This window comes from Amblyomma mixtum, chromosome 4, assembly GCF_055824585.1.
Source record: "Amblyomma mixtum isolate Tamu chromosome 4, ASM5582458v1, whole genome shotgun sequence".
Lineage (NCBI taxonomy): Eukaryota > Metazoa > Arthropoda > Arachnida > Ixodida > Ixodidae > Amblyomma > Amblyomma mixtum.
In genome coordinates, this window is record NC_143015.1 from 102,002,899 (window position 1) to 102,022,272 (window position 19,374).

Here is a 19,374-nt window from a genome sequence, read left to right on the forward strand (position 1 = left end):
TTCATTTTCCTTCGCTTACGGCGCGTTTCGGAGATCTACCGAGATGTGAGAGTTTCCTGGCGCAGTGTTTGTCTTTTATTTATTTTTTTTATTTGTGCTGCGTGTCACGTCACTCGGTTTCGCGCATGCGCAGCTATGACAAATCTTGGCTCCGGCGGCTCACGCGAAGAGCGGCTCTGGTGCGGCGAGTGAAGCTTTTCGCTTCAAAATCAAACCAGCACAGCACGCAGTAAATAACCTCTCGCCGGAGCGACACTTACATTCCGCTTTAAGGGTACCATACGAGAGCGCTAATGGCTCCCTTTGGCATCCTAGGGTGCTCTTTGAGTATAACTTCGCAGTCACTGACACTTCCTTTTTCGCCACAACATGACGCTTAAGACTGTAGTGCGACAGCATCAGGGATCCCTATTGCACAAGCACTCCGCTGTGCCTGGGTTCTGCCTACTCACCCTTTCTTATCATGCGCATCAGCCTGCGCTCGGTGCCGCCTGCTATACGTCGCCTATCTACTATCGTTCGAGCTGCCCCGCTCCCAAAACAGAGCGAGGGTGTGCACATAATCACATTTTCGGTCCATAGTCGGTCACGAGTCACTCACATCTCGGATCGGTGCCTGCGCCCGAATGGCATATTCAGCCACATCGGAGATGGTCTTGCTTGCAGGCCCTTTCTTGGCAGGCCACCAAGCCGGACATGTTACTCGTGCTGGGCTCCGTGGATGTTGATTGGGACATCGTTGCAGCCATTGCGTAGCAGCGGTGACTGCAAGAGAAAAATGGCGGTCTCCTAATAGTACCTCAATGATGATGACACGCTCATTAATTGTTAACCCAGGCTACTCACAGCTGAAAAGCACCACTCACAGCAGTTCAGCTGACAATATTCAGTATTAATCCTAATCAAGGTAATTACAGGGTTTGACATTTTTGATCTCTGCAATCATTATCGAGCCTATAGTAAACACTAGAGAGCCGCGAGGAGGTTAGCACAAACTTCCTGCAAGCGGCTGCGCCAATTGTCGTTTCTTCACACGGGCGCTCTGCACATGAGCATGCGACCTCCTCCTCCTCGATAGGTTTAAAACAAACTGCCAGCTCTAGCTATGAAACCACATGTGCCGGTCCAGCTCGCTATTTTAGAGGTGAAATGCGTCTCGTTTCTTGACGTACAAAACATATGCTCTTACTTCTGCTATGTGCATCCGGGGTTAACTGCACATCAAATTCGTGCATTAGAAAGGTACCTTCCAACACCATACTTCTGGTGAAAAATTGTTGCTTTCACTCTTCCTGTAACGGGTAACGCTGCTATAGAAGATAGCCACCTTGTTAGGCACTCGTTTCAATAACGGAGACAAACGTCACGGTGTAGGTAAAGTAGCTTCACGTTTCACCCCCTGTGTAGCAGCGGGTGAGTAGAAAGTTCAGTTGCAGTCACAAAGTCACCCCATGCACTTACCGACTCGCTGGCAACACGAGGAAACGGGACAGCTCCTGAAGTCAGAACGTACGAGCCGGCTGCTGAGTCCCAAATCCGGGAATTCTAGCCCCAGTCCACATCCAAAACGCCGAGTGCCATCTGCGAAGAACGCCTCATATTGATGCTAATGTCGTGCAAACGATGCAGAGAATAGCGACGGTGTTTCTCGCGTATATTTGACGTTAGTTGCACCATAACCTAGAAACTCTACGAACAATGTCGGCCACGGCAGCTGGTTGGTTATCTTGCTCGGCTGCTGACACGGAAGACGGGGTGGTTCGATCCCGGACGCGGGACTTGCGTTTCGATGGAGGCGAAATGATAGACGAACGTGTGGTGTGCGAGTCGCTTAGGTAGGTTTCAGACGTTCAGTCGCTCTGGGACGTAAAATTCCACTAAACGAAACAAATCTTAAATCAATTTTAGGAAAACGTGATTGCTGTTTCGCCGTTGTAAAGGAGAGCTTGTTCGTGCTTTTCCGTGTATATCTGCCCTTCGTTTAGCCATATCCCGAGGTATTTGTATTCGGCCACTTTGGGTATTTCGTGGCCTTGTATTGTAAGCTCCTGGTCAGTTGTATCGTTAAAAATCATCACACCTGATTTAGTTGCGCTAAAACTGAATCCTAGAGCATCTCCTTCGTCTCCACAGGAATTAACCAAAGTTTGTAAATCTTCCGGGCTATCTGCTAACAGTACAATACCGTCCGCATACATTAAACCCGGGAGTTGCTGCTCAACTACATTTCCGCCTAATCTGTACGACATATTATAACCTAGATAACTTTTTCTAGCCTTCTTTCCATATTTATCACGTAAAGCATGAACAGCAGCGGTGATAGAGGACAACCTTGCCTTAATCCTTTGTGGTACCACAGTTGTGGTACTTTTGTTCCCTTCCCATGTAATTTCAACTTCATTATCTCGGTAGATTTCCTGTAGAAAATCAATTACCTCATGGTCGATACCTAAATCTTTCAATATGCTCCACAGGAGTTCCCTGTTCACGTTATCGTATGCACCGCTTATTACCAGAAAGGCTAAAAACAGAGGTCTGTTTTCCGCCTTAGCTATTTCTATGCATTGGGTAAGCACTAACAGGCTATCATCTAATAGCCTACCCCTTGTGAACCCATTCTGAAGTTCTCCGAGTATCCGATTACCTTCTACCCATGACTGCATTTTTAATTTCACCGCCTGCATTACCAGCCTCTACATAGCAGACGTTATCTTAATCGGACGGAAGGATTTGATGTTCATCTTATCTCCTTCCCTTTATAAATCAAATTCATTTTACTCTGTCTCCAACTGTGCGGGATTTGCTGATTTGTTATGACTGTCTCCAATGCTTTTATTAGCGCTTCCTTGCTTCTTGGGCCAAGTTCATTAATCAGCTTAATTGGAATTTCGTCTATCCCTGCGGATGTGGTTTTAGGAATATTCGCTTCCGCCTTTTCCCAATTAAGACTAGTCAGTTCTAAGCTGTTCTGTATTGTGCTGTCCTGTGTTACCGCCTCACTTGGTGAGATTACCCCATTGTCGTTGCTAAAAGACGCGGCTATAAACGACGTAATGTTGGGTCGCAGCGCCCCACGCGGCGAGCGGAGTGACGAGCCGTCAAGAATCCACACCATTGTTTTATCGCCGGGCGCGTAGGCCGTAAGAGCGCGCGCGTCACCCCTCTAGCCCGGCCATGCAGCTACCAAGCGCGGCCTCGCCTCACGACGGCACAATTTGGGCCCCTGGATTTTTTGGCAGATGGTATGACGTCATAGCAGAGGTCAAGCTAAAGGTCAATGGTAGCTACCGCGGCCTCGCCACGCGAGGAGCTGAAAGTGAAAGTAGTAGTGCTTTCGCAATAAAAATTCGCTCTGACTTAGCTAAGATTAAGCCAGGATATCTCGAAGCGAAAAGCTGCGGCAAGGCGGAGGCAAGGCGGAGGAGGATCCGCGCGTGTAGTGAATACGGTGCTGTCTTTGAAGGTTGCTTTATACTCCGTTTCATACATAGCTGTCAACGCTGCCAAAGGTACGAAAGTAGTCCGCTGCAAAAAACAAGCAAAATGTATCCGTCCGCCTCGCGTCGTGGCTGAGTGGTACGAAGCGCGCGCCTTTCTGTTCATTTTACAAAGGGCCTAGGTTCGACACCCGGCTCGGGTGGTTTTTTTTATTATTATTTTTTATTTTTCTTAAAAGATTCATTAGGTAGAAACTCGAAACTGTCAAACTCTAATACCTACTTTGAAAAACGCAGCGCTGTTTCCTTGTCTCGAAGGGAAAAGGCAGTGTAGTGTATTGGCGACGGACGTGATTGCGAAGTGCTTTTCTCGGGTACTGAACGACTTTTTAGCATGCGGCACACAATGAATCATTGTGTGGTGATAGAATTCAGTGTGGCGTCGATTATTCGGAGCAGCCTCGGCTAGCGGCAACCTTGTATTGATCGGTGTACTCGGCGGCTTTAAAGTGAGGAGCGTCTGACTCGGGTGTCCTCTCTGAGCTGTTGTCACAAGGAAAATTCTTTGAAGTCCTTCCGGTCGTAGTAATGTTTTGTATTAGATGTCGGATTCGGTGTGTTATGGGAGTGAGCTAGTGCGGCGAGATGGGGATTGTTGAAAGCTCTGCATTTTTAGGCCCTGAGCAGAGATTCCGCTCCACAGGCCATCGAACGCTTCGTCCTCAATGGAATGCCTTTAGCGAAAGAGACCTGCATGACGCTCACCCCGGTCATCTCGCCCACAGTTTCGAGAACTTCGCGCACAGTCTTCTCCGGGAAGCGCTTCCTTACGCTAGAGTAAACGTTGACAATAACCTGCTTGGAGTGTTTCGAAAATTTCGGAGACTTCAGCTTGGAGAACAGGCGAGCAGGAGAGGTTTTTGAAGCCGCAGTGGGCGAAGAAAACAAGCGAGTAGGCGATAGCGTTGCCATTTTCTCCATACTCGGAAACCGAAAGACGAACGCGGAAGACATCACCGGCCGGCATAGCTGCGAAAACATGATACAGGAGGAGCCGAAAAAAAAACCAGAAAACTAAGGCACTCTGTTTTGAAGAACATTAAAGAAAAAGCAATCTTTTTGCAAAATAAAACACCATTATTATTATGCTGCAATATTAACCAAAAATAACTTTAATTTTGAGTTCATTACTCTTGTCACTTTCGACGCACTACATTACGATGCGGACGAGGAGCGCGAACAGGCGCCGTAGCCTTGGCTGCGTTGACAGCTATGTATGAAACGGAGTATAGAGACATGTACTGCGGCGTGCATTCCTCTCGGGTGCACACCAAGATACGAGAGGCAGGCATTTGCTTTCCTTAAAAGCAATTTTCATTTCATTTCATTTTCCTTAAGGCCCTTACAGCGCGGTTCGGGTATCCACCGAGATATGAGAGAGACAGGAGTCGTTTCCTTTCCTTAAAACCACTTTCTTTTCATTTTTCTTCCCTTACGGCGCGGTTCGGGTGTCCACCGTGACGTCCCGCAGTTCGCGCATGCGCACCTGTGGCTTTTTCTGACGACGGAACCCACTCTAGCCTCCGTGTTGACTAGTCTAGTGAAGCTTTTCGCTTCAAAACCTAAGCAGCCCAGCGCAAGGCGCAGTAAGCCGGCTCTGGCTGTAAATCGGTGCATCAAGGAGCAGAGCTTAGCTCTGTCTGCCGCTAGTCATTCTTTCTCAAGTTCTTTATTTGATTTGATTTATTGGTGTTAACGTCCCAAGACAATTCAGTCTATGAGGGACGCCGTAGTGAAAGGCTCCGGAAATTTCGGCCACCTGGGCTTTTTAACGTGCACTGACAACGCACAGTACACGGGCCTCTAGAATTTCGCCTGCTTGGAAATTCAGCCGCCACTGCCGGGATCGAACCCGCGTCTTCTGGGTCAGCAGCCGAGCGAGGTAACCACTAAGCCACCTGTTCATGGAAATAAAATTGTTTACTATTTACCTTATCGTCACTTCCTTATAATTCTGTACTCTTTCTCGATTACGAACCTGCGCGCAATGTGCGTGTGTCTAATGCGAACACTGCACAAAACCGTTTCGAGAAAAGTGCCACGAATTGCCTGTGACTTCCATTCTCCTAAAACGTGTTTTATGAGCTAGCCTACCATTTCTAACTCAATTTACCAAGCCCTACCTTGCTAAATTCAGTTCAGGGCATGCTTCGTTCCTTGAATAAACCTTAGCGAGCTTGTGCAGCACAAGCGCTAGCTCCACCAGAATCTTGTAAACCGTTACTGACCAGTCATACCGTATACCACGACACCCGTGTCGGATTTCTCAATAAAAAAATCAACGAAACGCAAACGCCCACAAAGACGCAGCCAGGAGGCACAAGGAGTACCACTCACCTGCGAAAGCTCCCTCTATAGGCCCGAGTCTTGAAAGCTCTCCAGTCTCCGGGAATTGGTTGTCCCCGAGAATGGAGAGGTCTCCCATCTCCCGGAATTGGCTGCCAGTGGCGTGGCGGAACCCACGCGACGAATGCACAGCCAAGACCATCCCGTGCTTTTTCGTCAATGCGTCTGCTGCAAAACATGCCTCACGTCAGGAAAACCGGGTCCCGACATGAAGCACATATTTCTGGCAAGATGCCCCAGCAATATTTCAGTGATCCAGCCTTTCAGTTAAGTGCCGTACTATCATAAAGGTTCTCGTGAACTTCGTCCTTCTCAACGTACCCTCACCCGCGTCTAAAAGTTAGAGAACAGGAAATGCTGTGTATAACGAAGCTATAAAAGCGCTCTGAAAATAGCGACTGCTTTCAGTAAATACACTTTCAACTTTTGAGAGCACCGAGAAGCGCGTCGCTGCACTGAAGCACGGTTATGCTCCACAGAGTGTGACGCCACTTAAATGCCAAGGCAGTGGCGTTATCTTGCGCAAACATATACTACAAACCTGCTGAGCCGATGAATGCATGAGCCTGGCAGGAGAGAGCAGTATATGCCTGGTGTGTATAGTGGCGCGGCAGTCCGTGATGCAGGCGGTAAAGACAAGGTAATGCTTGGGCTCCTTGAACCATTGTTGTTGTATTTGGGCTGATTTTTTCTCCCCCGAGGCACATCTGAAGGCATTACTCCACTTATCTGCCTGCCTACTCGCACGCGAGAGGAATTTCGCGGGTGCATTTCATAATGGTTTAAATAGCACCGAAACGCAAAGGAAAGGTCGTTTTCTGCGTGTTTAAAGTTTCGGGATGCACTGTGTCATTTCGACACTTATCCAAAGGTCAGTAACGCGAGAAAAACTGAGCTACTTCAAATCGCTTTGGTTCTCGGTGTTATCTTCGGTATTTCTGAACGCATGTGTAAGCAGAGCGTACCTCAACATTTGTTTTTCCGTAATATTTTCAACCTTTGTCGAATTCCGGCTAAGCTATTCGCAATAGCTAACTTCGGCCACAAATCTCGCATCGCTACAACCAGGCCTGCTCATTGTCAGCTCAACTGATGCACGACGCGCATTCGAAAAAGTCCTTTAACCCTTCTCCCACAACAGGGGACATAGCGGGCTTGCCATAAATGTGTGAACTGATCACCTATAATTTATAGCACAACGTTTCCACGTCTTTAAAATTCCTCAAAAAATTACAGGATTGTCAGCGAAATGTGACAATTCTGCGAACGCAGGTGTATTTATTCTCAATATTAGACGTGTTTACTCTAACGAATTTTTAAACTCTAAGCAGAGTCTTCACACATGCCTTCAGCACCTTTTCAAGCTTCCTTTAGGTTTCCATAACAGCCTCCTTAATATCACAATTTCATCGAAACTCATTTTTCACACCTTTACAACGGGCAAAAATAAACGCTTCGGAATTTTGTCCCTCTAAAAAAGAAACAACTTTAAAGGGAGACTGAAGCACTTTTTTTGAAAATCCGGCTGGCAGCGGCGTCCTATAGTTTTTCATGCTGTATGCTCGAATATCGCATCCAAATAAGGCAAAAACAAGCGCGAATTGCCTTTTTTAGCAGAAATATGCGGCCTGTGCCGCGGGGCACGCCGCGCGGCGCGCCGCCGCCCGTGATTGGTCAAGAGAGGTCGTGACGTCACTTTGAGGACTGGAGAAGCTGCCGATGCGGATCCGGCGCTGCGCTGAGTACAGATCGCAGCTTTCCGTGGCGTTGTAAAAGCGAATATGGCGACTATTTTTTTACTGACCTCCATAGAAAAGGATACTAGAGTTTGTTCATTCCACGTATCACCTGAAATCAAAAAAGACACGAGCAAAAAATTCTACGCCTAGCACAAGCATACGCTAGCGTGAAAGACACGTACGCAGATCATGCGTAAAAGGTTCCAGCATAACCTCGGCTGGTATTCTCGGAAAGGAAGGGGTGCGAACAATACTCAAGTCAATTACCACCACCGGACGCCTCCTGGCTCGCCCGAAAGAGCGTCATCCTAAAGAAAAGGCCCAAAGCGCTGTGTACAGAAAATGCTTTTCTCACTACCCGGCGTAGGTTAGGGCAAGAAAGTATTTCAAGGAAACGATGAAGCAGCACAAAGCTGATGTCAAAATTAGCGAAGCGCAGTGGCCAAGCACTGCGAGGCATGTGACCACAGGATATTGAAGGAATCATTGTGCGCTGGAAACCAAGCTAAATACGCGCACAAGGCTGCTGCTTCACTCGTGGCGCGTTCAGCAGATGCCAGAAAATATTAATCGCTGCCTCGGAAACGTTCGCCCTTCCTATATTTGCAGTTTAGGTTCAGTGAAGTAGTGGCCAACTATATGTGTGTTTAAAAGCCAAGCTAGCTGCAACTCGTTCGCTGCCACAACTTCAAGAAGAAACCGACCACGGTGGAAGTCTGTTTCTTCCACCGTGAAACCGACTAAGGTTGCGAGACATGATGGTTTTTTGCAAAAACTTGGTTGGCATTCATTTCTCTGTTAAATTTGCATCCGAAATCAGAAGGTCGAACGCTTTCATTTTAATCGCTTAGATACGATCAAACGAGATGCCGCATATGAAGAGCTTCAATGCTTGCTTGCATTGCTTTATTGTGTTTTGCTTTGCTTGATTGCTTGGACACGTCGAACCGAGTATAAAATCACTAACCGAGCTTTGCTGAGCACGCCTCAGGTGGTCTGGCCGCACCTATAAGCTGAGAAGAGCAACACATGCTTGAGCCTCTATTAGGTTTCTGCAGGGGCATGTTTCTAGTGAGCATGTTTCTGCTTTTAGAAGAGGCGCTTCTTCGAAATGGTGACACGCCTCTCGTGCGCGAGGAAATGAAAGGAACTGCGTCATGGTTCAGCCGCGACCGAGATCTCCAGAGATCACATTACGGACAAGCTCTGCATGTAGCCGGTCTCACGAAAGTGCTTCGAGCAGAGTACGCTTGCTTTGGTCGGCTTGAATTCTTCGTCAAAGTAGCGAGCGCTTGCGCTGCGAGCGTATGATCTTGCGGAAAACAGTGCAAGACGACACAGTCGCGGGCGTAGTTGTTCGTGGACACGAAAGCAGAGTAGTACCTCGTGTTGAATCTGATTCTCAAGGTCGGCTGACACGCTTTTTACGTCACAACGCACGCAGTACGAGGAACAACGCATGCAGCACGAGAAACAACGCGCGCTGAAAGCACTCTCGGGTGCGCCGAAGTATCCCCGGCTCCTCAACATGACGTCACGTTGGCCGACATGGACGAGGTTTCCCTCTCCGCTGTTCTCCTCTCCTGCGGTCGCGCGTGGCGCGGGAGATTTAAACATCGCGTTTTAAGCATGAAATGCTTTTAGCCCCCGTTGTCGGCAGTGTGGTGACGTCACGCCGAGACCGAGATCCACTCATCCGGGCATTGAAATCCACTCATCCGGGCATTGAAATCCTCTCATCCGGGCATTGAAATCCACTCATCCGGGCATTGAAATCCACTCATCCGGGCATTGAAATCCACTCATCCGGGCATTGAAATCCACTCATCCGGGCATTGAAAACCACTCATCCGGGCACTGAATTCCAGTCATCCGGGCACTGAATTCCAGTCATCCGGGCTCTGAAACGAGAACATCCGGGCACCGTACGAGACTTAACGAGAATTAACGAGACTCTGTAAGCCCTCCTACGCGACCGGCATGCAAGCGCCGGTTGGTCTCCAAAGGAGTCACAAAAAATTACTGCCAGTGCCTTCTCAATGTTTATCAAGATATCAGTCGCTGTGCGTTTCATAATGCACGGAATTATAATTTCCGATTTCTAATAACGCGTGCAAAAAGCACATAAATGCCACGATACACTTGGTTGTCGTACGTGACCTCTTAGGGGCTTCGCGCATCGAAGCAAAGCCGCGCAGGCGGACAGGGGCCCGGGGGAGAAGCGCTGCGTTCAAAGGGCAAGGCATCGCGCCGAACGGGTGGTGGCGTTCCTCCCTTCCTTTACGGTGCGGTTCGGGTGTCCACCGAGATGGCAGAGAATTACTCCACCATTTCCTTTCCTCAAAAAACCTTGCGTTCAAATGGCAAGGCATCGCGCTGAACGGGTGGTGGCGTTCCTCCCTTCCTGGACGGTGCGGTTCGGGTGTCCACCGAGATGACATTAGGCCCGTAAACATTTCATGCTTACTCTACTCTCGGTTACGGGAGAGGCAGATAATTTTTTTAATTGGTGATTGCGCCACTGTTTTGGCCAAAATTAAAAAAATAATTTCACAGACGTGATCAGCAATGACACTACTTCAAAACCCTAAAAAATTAGCTGATTCGAAAACCGCCTCAGTCTCCCTTTAAGGCAGCAATAAGGAAGGTTAAATATGAACGTTCAGAGATATCTTGTTTATTCTGTTCAGGATACGAACTTCAACGACTTGACACAAACCGCAAAATAAGCAGGAGGCTACATTCAAAAAATGTAATGATTATGGTCTGAACTGAGCGGAAATTCATTGCTGATTTGAGAGCCACACAGGATAGGCTAATGCGCATGACAAGAAAGGACCATAGCCATTGCGCGAAGCGAAAGCCTCTGCTGAGAGGCACAGGTTGCTAGCAGAGAGCAAAATTAAATGGTTTATGGAGTTTAAAGTCCCAAATAAGCTCGGGCTATGACAGACGCCGTAGTGAAGGGCACCGGAAATTTCGGCCACCCGGGGTTCTTAAACTTGCTCTGACATCGCACAGTACACAGACGTCTATAGTTTCGCCTCCATCGAAATTCTACCCCCGCGGCCGAAATTGAATCCGCCTCTTTCGACTCAGCATCCGAGTGCCATAACCACTGAGCCACTGCGGCGGACCAAACATTGAAGTTATAACCTAAAAGGTTTTAGCAAAATTTTGAGGATTTCAGAAACACCGCGGCGAAGATTGCCTTGATATCTTCTCTTCGCTTGGTCACCCACCTGATATTTCGTCACTGACGCCTTGTCAAGAGCATTAGCGCACCCTTAGTGCTGTCTATGTCCCCTATATAGATTAGTTCCAGCTACCTCGCTCCAAAAAGAAAGCGAGGATGTACAACCTCCGTCAGATGTATAATACAACCCAAGGGATTTGATAGTCCTACCTTTTGTAGCGAAAGTTACATCTGCCTCGAACTTCCAATTTCGCTGTGGCAGTGCTCCAAGGAGTGGCAGAAACCGACCTTAAGCCGTTGCCTAGCAACCTCCGCAGCTGGCGGTGTGCGCGCGATCCGGCATGACGTCACACAGCGCGCTTCACCGTGGAGCCTCCGCCGCCGTTTGGTGTGACGTCACAAGGCTTGACTCGTCGTTGCGCTTGCCTCCGCACGCCTCGCCAGCTGTGTCGCATGCCTGATAACATGTCGGAGGGTTGAAAAGGAGAGCTCGCGTGCGCCACAACCACAGGTGAGGCGGCAGTATGGACGGCGACAAGTAAAACGCTTTGGCATTCTGTTCTTAAAGGCGAAGCTTTAGCGTCCTCCAATTTTTTTTAGAAGGGCTCTCTCTCCCTCACATCTAGGATTCTAAAGCTTGCGAGGATTGAGGAGGCGAAGCTATTGCTCTTTAGCGAGATTACGGTCCATGATCTGCATAACCAGTCCCACAGCCGGCCTCACAAGAAAGCCCATTGTGCCGTATGCGTTAGACGGAGGGTATACGCACAAGCGCATTTTCTGCCTGGAGTCGGTCACTCAACACCTCGCCTCGGTGCTCGCACCTGAATCGCGAACGCTGCAATTTCGCAGGTAGTCGTACTTACGGGGTCCAATCTTGGCAGACCACCAAGACGGACATGTTACTCGTGGTGGGCTCCGTGGACGTCGACTGGGCATAGTCGCACCTACTGCGTTGCAGCCGTGACTGCAATAGAAAAATAGCGATCTCCTATAAGTAGTTGGATGCTCGTGACACACTGCGGTTTTTGTCAGGGGGAAAGGGAATTCCACAAAAGGGGAGATTGAAAATTAAAAATACAATTTAGTTAGCAACTTCTGGGATTGAACTTGCCGAAGGTAAATGCGGACTATGAACGACACCGTAGTGAAGGGCAATGCAGTGCTTCATAATTCATGTTTTGTTTTGGAAAGTTAAATCCCATAATCATGGTGATGACAATAATGATTATGGGATTTAACTTGTCGGAGCAAGGTGTGGATTATGAAGACATCGTATTGAACGGCTAGGTATTCGCTTGGTCTTATGGGAGTTTAACGTCCCAAAGGAACTGAGACTGAGGGAGGCCGTGGGTTTTTTTTTTTAACGTGCACTGACATCGCACAGTACGCGGGTCTATACAATTTCCACTCCATCAAAATTTGATCACCGTGGCCGGGATCGAGGCCGCGTTTCTCGGGTCCGCAGCGGAGCGCCATAACCACTGAGTAGCTGAAGCGGCTTGAAGGACTACGTATTATTGTAGACAGCCGGGGCGATGCAACGTGCACTGCCTTCGCTCAGCACACGGGCTGTTTGAATTCCCTCCATCGAAATAGGGCCGTCACGGCCGGTAACGACGTCACGACCTTGGGATCATCAGCCGGACACCAAGACCAACCAGAAAGGTACCGATATTCGAAAAGCTACCAAAACATTAACACCAAGAATTGTTGCTGCAAACATTTATACCCACAGTGTTGGCTACCACAGCACGTAAATTATACCAACAGCCCGAAATTACAATTCTTGGTGTTTAAGCATATCTATGTTATTAGTTTAAAAATAAGATTTTAAAACGTGACAAGCAGAGGCAATATAAACTGTTTACAATATATGCGCCTCCCAAAATGCAGTAAACAGAAGGCCTGACAAGTATGGAGAGATGAAAAGGAACGCTCTTTTAAAGAAAAAGCACAGAGGGGCGAGGTGTTCGGGCTGTCTGCATGAGACCGTAGTAATAATTCTGTCAGGTTATTTTGTTTCGCATGAGTATAAGTTGTGTATAGCGGATGCATCCAATGTGCAGCCAGCGGCAGTAGTCTATAAGCTGGCCACATTGCGTTGTCTATTTGGCGCCCATTCGCTCCCATGTCAGCGGACAATCAGCTATGCCCTCGGTTTTAAAGCGTGTCTGGCAAGCGACCCGGCCACCATTAGTTGCATATTGCAGACAATGGCAGAGAGTTTTCAGGTCCGGTCTCCTGCTTTCGACAGAGCGCTGCGATGCACAACAATGACTGCATACTGCATCCAATTTCAGTCAATGATAAGGTCCGGTCGCTAATCACTCAAAGCTCCTGTCCCTTGGCAAAGATGCTCTGTGGCACAGAAAACCTCAGTGACCAGTGATGAAGGACTGAATAAACGCGAAATGGACTACGTTAAATGGGCAGCTTATGGAATACAGCCTCCAAAATAGAACTACCTCAATGAAGCGCTCTTGGTGTTCGCATATTTTCGTACTCCGAAAATAGCTGCTATCATTTTCGGTTTATTGACCCCTTCGATATTCGATCACAAAGAAGTAGAGCTTCTATAGTTCACTTTTCCAATGAAATTCCCGCGACTTGCGCACCTAATCCTGCTGAGAAGTTTAACGGCAGTGAAAGGCCTATGCCTAGCAGCAGTGGTAGTTTCTTAGTGACTTCACAAATGACACCAATCACTTCAACAATGCTTAATAATTGCCCTTCATCTTATTTGCTAGAGCGACTGCCCTGGACAGGCGGTGAGCCACCGCGGCGGTAACGTCGAGGAGAAGTAGCATCTACACTCACCAACTCTATTGCAAGGGCCCGGTAAAAGGCTCTGCCGGTCCAAAAACTATTGGCTCATCAACTTACCGACTCGCTGTCAACCTAGAGGACCGGAACAGCGCCTGAAGTTCAGAACAAACAAGGCGACGGTTGAAGCACAAGTCCGAGGTACTGAAGCAAGATGGCGAGTTCGGCGAGCTGTACATTGTTGAGCTCTTCTGCACTGGTCTCGTCCAAAACGCCAAGACCATCCTGCGAAAAACATCTCAGTGATGGGACTGTAGAATAAACGTGGCGGAGAATAATAACTGCACTCCACACTAATATATTTTATCGGTGTGCACATTTTTATCTTTTAGATACTGCAATCCTACTTTTGGAAATCATAGCAGGATGAGAAGAAAAAAAAAGGCCAGGCTTAGCTTGGTTAAGTCAAGAATGCGTTGCATATTGCGCGGTCTTTTTGCGCGAGGTATTGCTTGGCGGCACTCGATTTTCTCAGCAGGTTTTCCTCGGTGACGTATGGATGGATGGATGGATGGATAGGAGCGCCCCCTTTGAAACGGGGCGGTGGCAACCGCCACCATGCTCAACCGTTCCTTTTGTTTTTCTTTTTTTCTTTTGTTTTTTTAATTTATTTTTTAAGGGTTTTGGTGACGTGACGTCACCAAACCACGTGACGTCATGTCATGTGGTTTGTTGGCTGCGCGGCCGCGCCCAAGGGCTGAACTGAGTGATTGCAATATGCTACGCATAAATGAGAATACCATAAATAATACTTCGGCAAACCACAAATAAGCTGTTCTGTCAGGAGCGAAAATATTAAGTACGAAAAAACGTCAGTGTCAAATGACAACCAAAGGAGGAAGGCCTTGCAAGAAATGTTAAACCATTTATTTATTTTCAAGAACGGCAACTTATTGGAGTAACGTAATTGACAGTGATGTTTTGCAATCATCACTGTCACCATTTATGGGTTCATGGGGGTTTAACGCCCCAAATAGATTCAGGCTATGAGGGACGCCGTGGTAACAGACTGCGGAAGTTTCTACAAACCGGGGTTCTTTAACGTGTACTGATATCGTAGAGTACACGGGCCTCTAGAATTTCTCCTCCACCGAAATTCAACCGCCGCAACAGTTTGGATCCCATCCTCCCTCTTTGCTATAATTTCCAAAATTAGGACGCACGTCATTCGCGTATTGTTCTTAACGTAACTCTTCGTTTCATATTTCAGCCTTCTTTCAGTCATTAATGGGGAGAACGCAACCCCAAGAAAAAAACCTAGCCTTGGTAGGGGAAAAAAAGCAAAACAGGCTTAGTTCTACATGCCAAGAGAGTGTCACACGGCCTGAAACTTTGCGAAAAGGATTCGTAATATGAATTTGACGTCGGAGCTTTCGTTCTTTTAGTCAGCAAATGCTGCTTGATATGAAAACAAATATGCACCATGCATTGTGCAGACTATTTGTTCATGAGAAGGTATGGTGGCCTCCAGTATAAATTTGTCGGTGAAAAGATACCTGGGGGAGGGGCGTCAAATATAGGAATATTTGGGATCTGCAATGCCAGGTTTGAAAGATTGTCAGGTTGCTTAAGCGTCGCGCTACTGCCCCTCCAAGCGGTTGTTTCAAACACAGCCACAAAATGAGGCTTTTGAGACAGAGAAACCTCTCCCGACCAATCATTAATTTAAATGCTACCTGCCACGGTGGCCGGTTTGCTTTGATGCCGGTGGGCCTGTTGCCACCTGCAACGGTGCGCAGGTTGTGATGGTATCACAAGAGCACGCGAACATGTCGCAGGTGGGCCACCTGCTCCACTGCGATTTTTAGCTCACGCCGCCACCGATGACCGACGGCTTTGCGCTTAACGGGGCCCTTAACACTTCCGCATTAAATATCTTCTAAATTGCTAGCAACGCTTTCGAAATGCGCCTGAATCTTAAGAGCGTTAGCTCTTACTCATGCCGTTTGGAGATTTCGAGGGGTCTGCTACCACCATGAGATAACAGCGCCATCTGTGGCAGCAACCGCTCATCCCGTTTCCAGATTTCGAGGGGTCTGCTACCACCCTGAGATAACAGCGCCATCTGTGGCAGCAACCCGAAAACAGCACATCTCGCATTGAGACTTGTTAGCGCCATCTACAAACCACCACCTGCCACGTTACACTGATGATTTCATGGTCGAACAGTGTGCACAGAGGTCAATTCTAGTAAACCAAAAGCAAACGCTCGTTATTTCATTGCCTTCGAGACGGTGGCGGACTTTTTGTTAGGCATTGTTGTTTGCGCAAGCATTTCGTCGAGGGAACAAACTGTGCTGGGCAAAAGCAGTGCAGGCAACAGCGACAGGCAACACGATGACACTGTCACGAGGTTAGAGCAAACTCGTTCTACAAACGCCCCAAGGCGTCCTCACCTCCGAGCGGTGACTTCCACCGCCCAACATCGACGCCGAGAGGAAGCGCTTCTGGGTGACGTCGGCGCACCTACACCCACATGACGACAGACCTGCAGACCCTGTAAAAAGGGCAGACAATGCAAGGTAATAAAAGAAAAAATGTGAGTTGCATGTGCTTAAAGACGCTCTTCGCAAGTGCGATAAAAGCTTCTACAAACCGAAATCCCTTCCTACAATTTGCTTGGGCGAATTAGCAATTTGCAGCTATGGACTTAACGGTTGTCCGAACTTCCAGGATGTCCCCGAGAAAGGTTTGGTTTGGTTTATGGGGTTTAACGTCCCAAAGCGACTAAGGCTATGAGAGACGCCGTAGTGAAGGGCTCCGGAAATTTCGACCACCTGGGGTTCTTTAACCCCAGGTGGTTTAAATTTCCGGAGCCCTTCACTACAGCGTATCAAGGGTGTAATCCCCCATCCCGTCCTTTCTTTGCGTTCCCTTGCTTTTGCTTCAAGAAAGGCGCAAAAATGTGAGGGTATAATGTTTCACAATTAAACCCCTGTCGCGTTTCGCTTCAGTGTCGCTAATAAAACTAATTGACAGCGCACACCGTTCGCAGTCTACGACGTCACATATAGACGTAGATGGTGCCGCTGCTTAGCTCTTTCGAGCACGTATACCTGCTGGGGCGCCGAATGTGCGAGCCAGACAAGAGGCACGGGGAGCTGCTCGCATTGGACACTACTGTGATAAAATATAATCTATCTGACAAAGGGAAGGTGATGTTCGCATTCAGCTGAAATAAGGTGCAGGGCTATTTTTTTCTGCCAAGGGTTCCTTCAGGCTTTTGATGCTTGAGCTGAATATCGTCAGGACATTTCTTTTTATTTTCTAACCTTATCAATGAAGAAAACTTCAGATAGACCTTTCTTCCACTAAAAAATTATCATCTTATTCCACCCAGATTGGGAAGTAAACTTTATATTAGAAGCCCTGCTTTCTCCTGAAGAAGTTAGCTGTGAGCCACACTCGCGGCAAATGACAACCGTCTACGCTAGCATGCAAACACGTGAACTCAGCATATTCAATCTTCTCTGTCTCAGCATGCTCAGTCTTCTCTGTGTCTCTCTCTCTCTGTGCGTGTTGGGTTTTATTGCTCATAAGCAGCTGCCACACAATCCCAAAGGCGGAATACGTGCGTGATGCCTACATTACCCATATTTCCCTGACGCCTAAAGGAGGTGGGCTTCTCACACACGATCGATGCATGCCACATTAATGCAATCAGATATGAGCTGCCAACATAGACCTAATTCAGGTCCCAGTAGGGTATACGGGCTTCCTGCTTTTGCTGTGCATATCAGAAGTAGCAGGTATGTGGCACTTCAGAGATCCTAGCATGCTTAAAATGTATATAAATGCTTTCTCAAGAAAGTGCGGCCAAGCCCACATCGGACATGTCCTTGGAGAACCATCATCGGTTCTACGTGGGTATTGCAAAAGCTAACTGACATACGAAACAGACGTTCGTTCTCATGGACAGGTCCAGTTCAGGGCCACATGAGGAGGTTGGCTGGCTGCCCATTTATGGCCAATTTTGGACGGAACCAGCATTTAGCTCCACTTGGGATGCTTACATCGCTACCTTATGGGACTAATGGGAATGACCAGTGGCCAGCCCACATGAAGCCAATGTGGCCACCGTTGTAGAAACTCCATGGGGCCCGCGTGGACTGCCACAGCGAACCATCCATAGGGGCACCCACCTCCTGGCCCACTTTGCGCTTCATGATACCGTTGAAGTGTACTTCTTGTCTATGTATGTTCTCTTGTTCTCAAGAAATAAGAAAGTGCAACATCTAAACGGTGCCAGTTAACTGCAATGATAGGCAAATGAGTCGGTGAAATACAGTGTGTGTAAACAAAGGGGAGGGGGCAGTGCAGTAAGGCTGAGAGCCGGTTCCGTTGTCCATGCAGTGGCTGTCGGAACATATTTTTCGCCCATTCTCACTAATCAGAACAACATTCCCAAGCAGCACATATAATAGGACCAATATTGGATATGCATTGGCAAAGGCCGGTCCTCGAAGGATCACACAAAAACCCTCCATTTCCAATATAGGGCCGATTACCAGTGCTGCTTGGGTTGTTACTTACCGAGTACCGTATTTTCCGGTGTATAAGACGCGGCTTTTTTTCGAAAATCTTGCTGCTGCGTCCTGTACAAGGGTGCGTCTTAAATGCGAATTTTGCATCTTTTCTTTGCGAGTTCATCGAATACTCCGGTTCATGGTCAAGCTTTTTTCACCCAAAAAATATCACTACAAATAACGCTGTTGTAACACGGTTAATACTTCAATACCGGGACCGCCGTTCGCGACATTCTAGGTGATCTTTATCATGAAACGGCGGGGATGACGACTTCCGAGATCACAAACGCGCGGCTGTTTCGGAGGCCCCAAGCAAACGTAATGAGAAGCGCCAAAAGATGGTGACAATCGCGCTTCTCGCCAATGTCAAGACAAGCCGGCGTTCTTTTTTAGTCACCCTTTGCAACTTTTCTTGCTCCGTGTACGTAGTGCATGTTTCAGCCGAGTTGCTTCCAGAAATGGGTGAACCTTTTGATAGCGCACCTGAAGATGAAGGCTTCGAAGGTTTCAAGTAGAAATAAAATGTTATTATGGACATATGGGGAGCTGTATCGTTTTTTCTTTCTTTTTTGCTAAAACGTGGAGGAGTATGGCGTGAGTGTTGCCTTTTTCGATCACTCAGCGTTGCTTAAGAATTGCTCACAGGTACGGTGCATTTCGCGATAGTCGCGCAAGCGTGTTTAATTAAGCTTCACTAGCCCAACTGGGTAAACTGGGGTGCGTCTTATACACGGGCGCGTTTTATATACGAACTTTTTCAGTGACAGCTTGCATATATGGCAGGTGCGTCTTATACACCGGAAAATACGGTACATGTACCGAAAAATATTTGTACTTGAAAATAGGCTTCTCATTCTATACAAAGCAACTGCCCTGATGATTGTAACAGCATTTTAAACTTTCTTAAAATCATTGGTGTCGTTGAACATGTAAATTCTTTGGCCAGTTTCTACGCAAGTACTAATGATTTAAGGAGGCATGGCGCACTCTCCCCTTCCTCTGTGGTGTTCCTAAAGGTGGGGATGGCCAAGACGACGACAGAGCTTAACAGAACGACTATTTAATATAAAAATCAAATCAAATGTAAGCACAATATTTCTCGTATTCTGGCCCACATATGGCTTTTAAAAACTGCTCCTGCCTGATGCCATTATTTTAATGTATTTCCCGTCAATACTCTAGAGAAGTAGTGAGCACCAACTGCGTAGGCTGCGTAATGAAATACCAATATACATGGAAGGTTG

General features: G+C 47.6%; 1 protein-coding gene across 1 annotated transcript; it reads right to left on the reverse strand.

The window, feature by feature from the left end:
* Positions 1–412: 412 nt before the first annotated feature.
* LOC149347629 (uncharacterized) lies at positions 413–16,114 on the reverse strand. Its single transcript, XM_089587220.1, has 6 exons — positions 16,001–16,114; positions 13,665–13,829; positions 11,645–11,745; positions 5,835–6,011; positions 1,462–1,581; positions 413–765 (listed from the first exon to the last, which is right to left on the reverse strand). Exons 2-6 carry the CDS (start codon positions 13,826–13,828, stop codon positions 587–589), a joined length of 741 nt encoding a protein of 246 aa, XP_089443346.1. The 5' UTR covers position 13,829; positions 16,001–16,114; the 3' UTR covers positions 413–586.
* Between the last annotated feature and the right edge of the window lie 3,260 nt (positions 16,115–19,374).

Coding starts and splice junctions, on each gene's coding strand:
- LOC149347629 (XM_089587220.1), bottom strand. CDS start 13,828: ATGGTCTTGGCGTTTTGGACGAGACCAGTGCAGAAGAGCTCAACAATG. Junction 1,582..5,834: donor TATAGAGGGAGCTTTCGCAG/GTGAGTGGTACT, acceptor CGTTCTTCGCAG/ATGGCACTCGGCGTTTTGGA. Junction 766..1,461: donor CTCGTGTTGCCAGCGAGTCG/GTAAGTGCATGG, acceptor TTTCTCTTGCAG/TCACCGCTGCTACGCAATGG.